Source organism: Megalops cyprinoides, chromosome 16, assembly GCF_013368585.1.
Source record: "Megalops cyprinoides isolate fMegCyp1 chromosome 16, fMegCyp1.pri, whole genome shotgun sequence".
NCBI lineage: Eukaryota > Metazoa > Chordata > Actinopteri > Elopiformes > Megalopidae > Megalops > Megalops cyprinoides.
In genome coordinates this window covers 15,748,038-15,756,893 of record NC_050598.1, presented here as the reverse complement: position 1 = coordinate 15,756,893, position 8,856 = coordinate 15,748,038, and the positions used below count along the sequence as shown (strand labels likewise).

Genomic DNA, 8,856 nt, shown 5'->3' with positions numbered 1-8,856 from the left:
GATGTCAGATTTTGTACCTTATAGGGTGGAGACCTCACATGAGGCTTGTGTATGTGTTTTCTTTGAAAATACAGCTATGGTACTAGTTGCCTTGTTTAACATAACCCGGCTGCACAGACTAAAGAGCGATACTGTGCCGTAACGCCATCAACCATGTGCAAAAGGCACAGTGGTCATGCACAACCCTGCCATATGGTCAATGCGGTGGTAGTAATTTTTTTTAAAAAGGCAGGGACTTAATATATCGATGCCATTCACACAATTTGTGATCATTCTGAGTATGCTCTATATTCAGTCATTCTTCAGAGCTTGGATAATTATTTAGCTAAACTTCCCATCCAAACATTATAAACCACATAAAAATTAGATATGTTATTAGATATTAGATAATATTGTAATTAACAACAAGTTGACCTTTAAATTTATTATAATAGTAGATGTGAAACCACTTCCCTTTCAGCCGTGCTCAGTCTATTATAATTGATCTCCAAAGTCCAGTGAGATACGCATTTTATGGAAACTGATACGCAAAACGGAGTGTGACAGTCCCCCGCCACGTAAAGCAGTTATATTTGCCTATCGCGTTTACACTGGGAATATTGTCTCTCTCTGTCATCCGTACGTTAGAGTGGTGGGAGGGACCCGTCATGGCTGCCAAGGTGAGTGCAGCGCTCGTAACAGTAAATATAATGCATTATTTTTGCCGCCAGATGTTTTATTTTTATATTAATTCAATTACTTTTATTTATACAAAAATACCATGTAGTAACTGAAAAAATAATAATAACAGCATTACATAACAAGGCATAAGCTAGCTTTCTAGCTACACTGTTTTCTTAATGCATTTTCGTAAACAATTTCAGTTTCGAACAATTTCTGTCTAACGAACTAACCAAACGCAATGTTCACTGAGGAGCCTGGCCCATCGCTTTACTCAATATCAGACAATAATGATAGTGTTCTTTTGTAGTTACCTAGTTGGCTAACTATCTAAATCCGGTGTCACAGAAGTAAGATAGGTAACTTTAGCGGACGGCTAAGGCTTGCGAATAAATTTATTTCATAGCTTGCTAACTATCATTGCCATTCTCGTTCCTGGTAGTCGTAAGATGGCTAGTTTGCTAACTAGGTCATTGTGTTTCTTCAATGTGTTGGCTAGCTAACTTAAAGCTTGCAGACTTGCGCGCCCAGCTACCAAGCGAACGTTAGCTAGAAGGCCAACTAGGTTTAGCTGCACCATGACATTCAGCGGAGCGAGCACATGTTGGCATTGACTGACAGCTGGAACTGCCTAGACCCAGGTGTTTACATTGGCCAGCTTGCAAAGTCATTTTGGCAAAGAATGTCTTGCTAAATAGCTAACTTCTTGCTATAGCTAAGTTGCATAAATGCAGGCGTGGAAGAGGTGGTAGCAGCATTCGATATTCTTTAGCAAATAGTAGACTAGTCAGGCACAGTTGGTCTTTAACGTAGGTGACATGCTGTATTCATAAAATTAGCCAAAAGTAATCGCCTTCTGTGTTGTCATTGAGGAAAGTCGTATCAAGGAGCTATGAATAGGACTGAACCGCTTGAGCGAGATAAATTACTGTGCGCTGCGTTGCTGAGCTGCAGGCGTTTCTACATTTAGTTCGTTTTTGACATTGATAACATTCTCTGTCTGCCCCTCTCACTGTTTAGTTGGTATTTTCATTGTGTCTAAGTTAATCATACATTACAGAGCATATGTTTTAAAGCTGCGGTAGTATTCGTCAGCAACAGCAACCAAAACTACTTTACGTTAGAATATAATTTAACAAAAGCCGCAGAAGACGGGAAATTCGTTAAATTACCTCTGCAATTAACCCAGCCTCTGCATTGAGAAGGCATTTCAGCACGCTTTATTATACCTACTGACACTTTAAATTTGTTAGGTTAGCTACTTCACAAACATGTACCGTTTATCTCAGACTGCGAAATATATAGCCCTCAGACATTCATTTAGTTACTCTATGTAGTAGTTAGACGTTAGTGTAAATACATCACAGTGCAATTTGCCAATGATTCAACCTGTGTTTATAATTCTGACCAGATTACTGTAATTCTCTGCACCAGACCTCTGCACACCCTCTCTAGAAAAAAAAAAATGTTGCAACTTGCATGAATCACCTAATGAAGCACCAAATGCTCATGCAGTTATTTCAGTATTTAAGCTCATTCGTAGTTAGAGTGTCATGCAACCATCAGCACAATGTAATGCCCAAAGCCGCAGTAATTGTTTTGATGCCATTATGGCCTGTAATGGAAGAACAAAAGTCTTCGCTGTTCCTAAGCTAAATGTAGAGAAGCATGGATGGACTGTTCCCTTGTGTGTGTTTTCAGACAGTGAAACTGGCAGCTTTGCCAGCCGCTCTGGGGTTTGCATCTGTTCGAGTGTATGCCTTGACTGAAATAAAGGCAGAGGAGCTGCTCTCACCCCAAGAGGTACGAGGTGGACGCACAAATAGTTTGTTAGGGATCATTAAAATAAGCACTTGAATTGAAAATAAGCTCTCTTTCAGAATAAACTGACATCTTAACTATGAAGAAGGATCATTTAGTATTCATGTATTTGGTTTGAGCACAAGAATGGAGTAAATATGATGTGTAACATATATGTAGAGTTGTTTCAGTATTGAGGTAGCAGCAACCAGTTATGATCAAGTACCAGGTCTTACACTGCACAAAGGTTTTTGTGGCTTGGTTTTTCATTGCCATGGTAGTCAGATGTATGCTTTTCTGTTGCAGTTAGATGTAATCTCCTTGTGCTTTCCCATTTCTCCCTCCCTGCCCTTCCCTCCCTCTCCCTCTGTTTCTCTCAGCTGTCGGTCTACACTCCCCTGCCCCGGCAACTGCATTATGTGGAGGAGGACCCTGGGCTGCTACAGAGGGGGCTGGGCGTGGCGCGGGTCGGCCTGCTGCCCTACGTCCGGGCCGTCAAGGTACGGATGTCTGCACCACAGTGGTGCACTGCAACGTGGGATACAGCACTCTGCTGCAGCACGCAGCACAGTTCTGTGCAGAAGCCTTGGACTCAGTAGTGTATTTTGGCACACATCCAGCTTTATGGCCTACTACGTAGTCCGGTCCTGTGGCGTTCAGTACAGTCCTGCTGTTTAACTCACCTCACATGCCCATGCCACAGCACTGTACAGGGAGCCTTGCACATTGATTTTGCACATTATTCCCTTCCTCATCATCAGTGTAGGACACTTTGTTAGTGTATACCTTAACAGGATGTGATGCACAGTTAATCATATTGATGTTAAAGATTGTTTTTCCTCTCTTCATTCTTGTTCCAGAGAGCTTGTGTTACCATCAAAATAGGAGCTGTAAATCTATATCATGCTGGAGTAGGTAGGTAAAGATAGACGCAGAAGATACAGTTTTTTTCCTGAGTGCTTCCACCTGAGATTCTGTTTTATTGCTGTATGACTGTTAACCTCAGTCTTTGTCCTCTAGATACGTATGAGTTCCTTAAAGATCCACCCCCAGGTTTTCTTCCCAGGGTTAGCGTCATTACTGTGTCTGGATTGGCTGGCCTGATCCTAGCAAGGAGAGGTAATTGTGTCCTCTTACATGCAAATTCTGTTTTGCACTGCTCTCTTGGTATTCAAGGTCAACACGTTTTGCATAGATTAGAAGATGGAAAGAAAAGGAGTTTTTGCAGCTAAGTCTCCATTCTGATCCCAGGTTAATTAGAGAGGAGCAGCCAGTTAAGAGTGTCTCTGTTCTAAGGCTGTTAAAACAAGTTTCTAACCCAAAAAATAGTTTCCGTATCCAAGGTGTCGTATAGAGCATTCAAAATAGGAAATTAAATAATGAACATTTATTTTTGTGACCTTTCTGTAAGTTTGGTTTTGCTCATTGGGGGTTGCTTCTGAGTGGGGGGCGGCAGCCTCACCTCTTCCTCTGTCCAGGGTCCCGAATGAAGAGGATCGGGGTGCCTCTGGGACTGGCCACCATGGGAACGGCCGTGTGCTACCCTGCCCAGACCGTGGGGGTGCTGAAGGTAGCTCTGCTCACTGTGGTTATTAAGTTATTACTAATGTTGTCTCTGCTCAACATTGCTTGCTGTTGTCTTTAGCAGTGTTGACCTGCCTCTTTCACTGTTACATACCTGCTCTATCGTACTCCCCCCTCCCCTCCCTCCCTTTCCCTCTCCTGTGCTCTCCTCTCTCTTAAACTTGCACACGGAGGCGCTGACCTGTTCTCTCTGTTTCTTGAAGCTGTCAGGGAAGAAGGCTTACTCTGCCACTCAGTGGGCCAGCTCCTCTGTGACCTCGCTGTGGAAATCGAGTCCTGCTCCACCCGCCAGCCCTGAGGTACACTGCCCTAGGAACAGAATCCCTTTGAAAATATCTGTCTACCTGTGCCGTGGTGCTAGGTTCAGGACTGAAAGATATCCTTGGATAAATGGATGCCCTCATTTTGCAGCCAGCATAGGCTCCTAATGATATCGACGTGTTTTCGAACTTTTTTATTCACTCAGTTTGTCTGTCCAGTTTCTTAGAGTCTCGGAGACAGTTTCTTACTTCGAGCCTGTGTTCTCGTTCTGTCTCCCCCTCATTTTTTATGAGCTTGGGTTAGTATTCAGCACCATTTGCAGAGTGTTCTCAGGGTGTATTTTGGCTTTGACTAATCCACTGGCAAGTACAGTCTGGGGTGCAGCACAGGAAGCTTTAATTGGGGCAGTCCTCTAGTGTAGTGGAATTGTTTAGAATGGTTAGTTACAGCTAGCTCATCAAGAAGACTCTAAAATCCTTTTTTCGCAATGGAAAGGAATGAAGTACAGAATTACTGCTTCACAATTTTACATTTATTGAAGTGCCTCAGTACCTTTGTACCTTTAATCAGTGACTGCAGTACATACAGTATATAGCTAGATGTATCTGTTACTTGAAACTCACAAGCCAACTTCTCATGTAAGTTTGGGTGTATACTGGACTGCTGATTATGGGATTTTACGATTGCTTATTATATGCCCTGCAAAGATAAATGTGCCCTATGAAGGTGGTGTTTTCTGTTGGTACTTTGTCTCTGTTAGGTGTGCAAGTGCATGAAAGCACTTATGTCATTTCATTGTTCGATTGTTCTTTGGTGTTGAACTGGCTGCAGCTAAATTGCGTATGTCAGTTTCAGCATCTCAGTTTAAGAACTGTCAGACACCGTGAGCTGGTAAGACTCAGTACTTTGTAGAGGTAAAGATGCTGCTGTAAAAAGGTGTAGAAGTCATGCTGTAGGAGAACATTCAAAGGTTGTGCTATCGATGGTGGAAAGATGTGTCTGTGTTCTGTTTTGCCTCCCGCAGTCAGTGCCGGCGCCAGCCTCTGAGCCCGAGGCGACGCCACCGAAACCTGTCCCTGAAGCAGATTCAGCCCCTCCCCCTGTGGATGAACCCGTCTCTTCGCCGCTTCCCGAAGCAGCGTCTGCGGAGGAGACGCTCTCTGTCCCTGTCCCTGTCCCAGAGGGGGACGCTGCCACAGCTGAGGAGCCAGCCCCCCTGCTTGCCAGTGAGGCCCAGTCCACAGCTGCTCCTGTAGAGGACAGCGTGCCGGAGCCTGTCCCTGCAGCAGAGCCCACCTCTCAACCTGCTGCTCCAGAGCCCGTTCCTGCAGAATCACAAGCAGGGTCGCCCCCTGCAGTCATCCTGAGTGTAGACACGCCGGCAGGTACTGCCACCTAATCGCTGCGTACTGTTTGTGCTGGAAAAGACCCAGAGAGCTGTTGAACTGGAACAAAAATACCATATAAATAGTGAGGTTTGGAGTCTGGCATGCAAAGTGCTAGTCTAACTTGAAGTGGATGCTGTAAACTTAACACCATAGTCTGCTTTATTGGATCCATCTGTACAATCTTAATTTTATTCTCCTTATGTTGAGTTTGTGTCATGGGATTCTCAATATCTTGGAGGGCATCCATGCAAGAAGTCTCTTTTTCACTGCAGTGTCTTGTTGAATCACTGTCTTGGTTGTGTTCAGTCACTCATCCTATTCTGAAGGTGTTAGTCATTTTAAATGGAATGCGTACTTTGTGGACTGCTCTATTCTACAGGTGGAGTTTGCTGAACCCCATTTTAATGCATTTTAATTAAATCGGCAGCCATCCTAAAGCATCAAAGGTTGTCCTTTCCTGAGGGAAAATTACATTCACTGTCTGCATGTTGTGCTGTATTTTGATGTGGACAAACACATTTTCAGAGAATACTCCTAGATGACCACTGTAGCATTACAAAATGACGATGAGGGAATCTGTGGATAAATATTTCCCCACTCTTTAGTCACTTATTGTAATGTTAGGAAGTAGCCCGTTCCTTTTGGTCGATGTACAGTGTAATTTCCTCTTCTATAGATATTTAGGTCATTTCCCCTGTTCATAACTGACCTCAACACTGACTGAAAGAATCAGCTTTGCTACATTATATTATAATGAACGTTTGACGGAAGTGGTTCTGAAATGGTAAAGACCAGCTTTGTCCCTCCCTCCCGCAGAGCAAAGTGCTCCTCCCGCTGACCTGCACTCTGCGCCTGCTCCTTCTGTTGATGCTGCCTCCTCGCCCCCTGTAGAGGAGGACGTCCCTCTAGCCCTTCCCCTTGTAGATCTTTCTGCCCCACCGGTTCTCCCCCTTGCAGAGGAGGCTGCCCCACTGGCTTCTCCTGCTACAGATGAGATTTCCCTACTTGCTTCTCCCCCAACTGAGGAAACCATACCATCGGCCCCTACCCCTGCAGAGGGGAGTGTTCCTGTGGCCCCTCCTACTACAGGAGAGACCTCCCCTCTCCTAGCTGCTGATAACCTTGCCCCAGCCTCAGCTAATGTAGAGGAGTCTGCTTCCCCGCCCATCGCTGCAGGCTCCGCCCCTGCTCCTGTAGAGGAGCCCGCTTCCCTGCTTAACGCTGCAGACTCCGCCCCTGCTCCTGCAGAGGAGCCCGCTTCCACACTTCCTGCTGCTGATCCCGCCTCTCTGGAGCCTGCCGCTGGTGAGCTACACCTAAGGCTCCATCACCGGGGGCCCCAACACAACCTCTCATTTCCAGTGTGTTCTTTCAGTTTGTGAAGAAAGGTTTTGACTTTTTTTTTTAACTATTTTTTTAACTATTGTGCCCTCTCACTGTTTCTCTCTCCCTGTCTTTGTCCAGAGGTTCCAGAGAAGCCCCGGTTCGCCCCTGATCCGAAGCTGATGGACCACGGCCAGTCCAACCCAGAGGATGCTGACCTCTACAGCACACGCAGCTGAGCAGCAGGATGGGAAGGGAAGGGAAGAGGGAGGGAGGGATTGTGGGTACACTACCGTTTAGTGGAGGTGGAGTCCAGGGTTCCGTCGCACAGTAGTGTGGTGCATCCAATACTCTGATACGCTGCAGGTGCCTAGGTGTATAACCCTTGTGCTTTATCCAGAGAGTCATGTGACTTCAGATTCCTGCTCCTCCCAGTGTTGTCTGTGAAGGAGGTGCCTGCAGTCCAGTACACACAAAAAGGGGAACAAGCTTCCGTGCAGCAGAACCGTGACATCATTTTCCTCACTGTCACCCCAGAGTAATCACTGCATTTGGGAAGCCGGCTAGAAAACCAATTTCTCCACTCTGACAATTGGTCAGTCTCGTAAGCAGAACATTCTCATAGTCATTCCAGGATTACTTCATTTCATTGAGAAAATACCCAAACTCATTGCTAATTCACTTTGCTGTTGGGCTAATTTCAATACAGTCAGGATAAATATCAATAATCTATGCAATATTTCAACACAAAATGGAAACGGTATGGGAACCAGCTGTGATAATATCGAAGAAAGTATTTCAGCTGTCAAAAAAAAATTTTAGAATCGAAAGTGCTGGTTTTTCTCTGTCTGAGGTGTCTTTTCTTCACATTCAGTTTTGGAACAAGGACAACATGGGGTTTGAATATGAGGTGAGGGGCTGTATGGGGTTCTGTCTGCTGTCAAGTGTACATGCACATGTACCATCCATTCTACTTTCTGCAACAACGCCCTTGTGAAACAGTAGTGTGCAAGCAGTTTGGCCGTAATACGTCATTGTGAATCATTTGAATGCTAAATGGATTCCCGCGATACGTCTTTTGTTAATTTTTGATGAAGGAACTCACAGTACGTGCATTTTTGAGCAGGCACCCTGTGCTCTTGAACTACCGGGCAAGACATGGGACTTCATGAATTTTAATTTATATTGTCAGAATTGCGCACATAAATTAGCATACATGAGATCTCTATTGTGTACAGTATGTCATTTCATACTTTAATTTGTAGCAAGTCTGTTTATTTTAATGTAATGTAAATTTAGTATTCAATTGGGTCATAAATTATGTGTTTATGTGCAGTGCCCTTAAAAAGGCTAGAGGGTGCCATGAATAAAGCAGTCTTTTAAATGTTAAATTTCTGATGAGTAATTCATTTCAAGACTGGTTTCTCTTGGGCATTTGATTCCTTTTTTACCCACTGTTATCCAGCAGAGGGCACTGGATAATCACAAAAGCTATGCAGCAACATTTTTTTCCCTCTTTACTAAAGGATCAGTAAGTAGGGTGTTTGTACACCACACCATACGAGCTGGTTCTTTCTGATGATCCTTAAGGCAGATGTTGACTGATGGACTGGGTGGAGAAGACAATGGGATCTGAAAGTTAAGGTAATTTGCACTGAATGCTGCTGCTATGGACTTTACTTCAAATCGCTTAAAAAAGGGCATAAACTTAAGTGATAAAGTATTTAACCATAAGTACCCTCACTTTGAAAGTCACAGATGAAAAGTCTCAAAGGTCAATTTGAGGTAGTAGAGATAAATCATGTCGTATTTATACTGTATATACAGGTTTTTCTTTGTT

The 8,856-nt window shown here is 44.2% G+C and overlaps 1 protein-coding gene across 2 annotated transcripts; it reads left to right on the top strand.

Moving 5' to 3' along the window:
* Window positions 1–619: 619 nt before the first annotated feature.
* LOC118790988 (MICOS complex subunit MIC27-like) lies at window positions 620–8,384 on the top strand. Of its 2 annotated transcripts, XM_036548176.1 has the most exons (10): window positions 620–659; window positions 2,362–2,463; window positions 2,841–2,960; window positions 3,321–3,375; window positions 3,481–3,579; window positions 3,939–4,030; window positions 4,248–4,343; window positions 5,330–5,690; window positions 6,510–6,998; window positions 7,158–8,384. In XM_036548176.1, the coding sequence occupies exons 1-10, from the start codon at window positions 648–650 to the stop codon at window positions 7,253–7,255; spliced, it is 1,524 nt and encodes a 507-aa protein (XP_036404069.1). In that variant the 5' UTR covers window positions 620–647; the 3' UTR covers window positions 7,256–8,384. The 2 variants fall into 2 exon arrangements, with proteins under 2 accessions (XP_036404069.1, XP_036404070.1); XM_036548177.1 differs by lacking the exon at window positions 6,510–6,998.
* The last annotated feature ends 472 nt before the right edge of the window (window positions 8,385–8,856 follow it).

What these genes read in the sequence shown, in the direction of transcription:
- LOC118790988 (XM_036548176.1), top strand. An exon ending in CCTACGTCCGGGCCGTCAAG is followed by an intron (nt 2,961 to 3,320) that starts GTACGGATGTCT and finishes TTCTTGTTCCAG; the next exon opens with AGAGCTTGTGTTACCATCAA. An exon ending in TCTATATCATGCTGGAGTAG is followed by an intron (nt 3,376 to 3,480) that starts GTAGGTAAAGAT and finishes TTTGTCCTCTAG; the next exon opens with ATACGTATGAGTTCCTTAAA.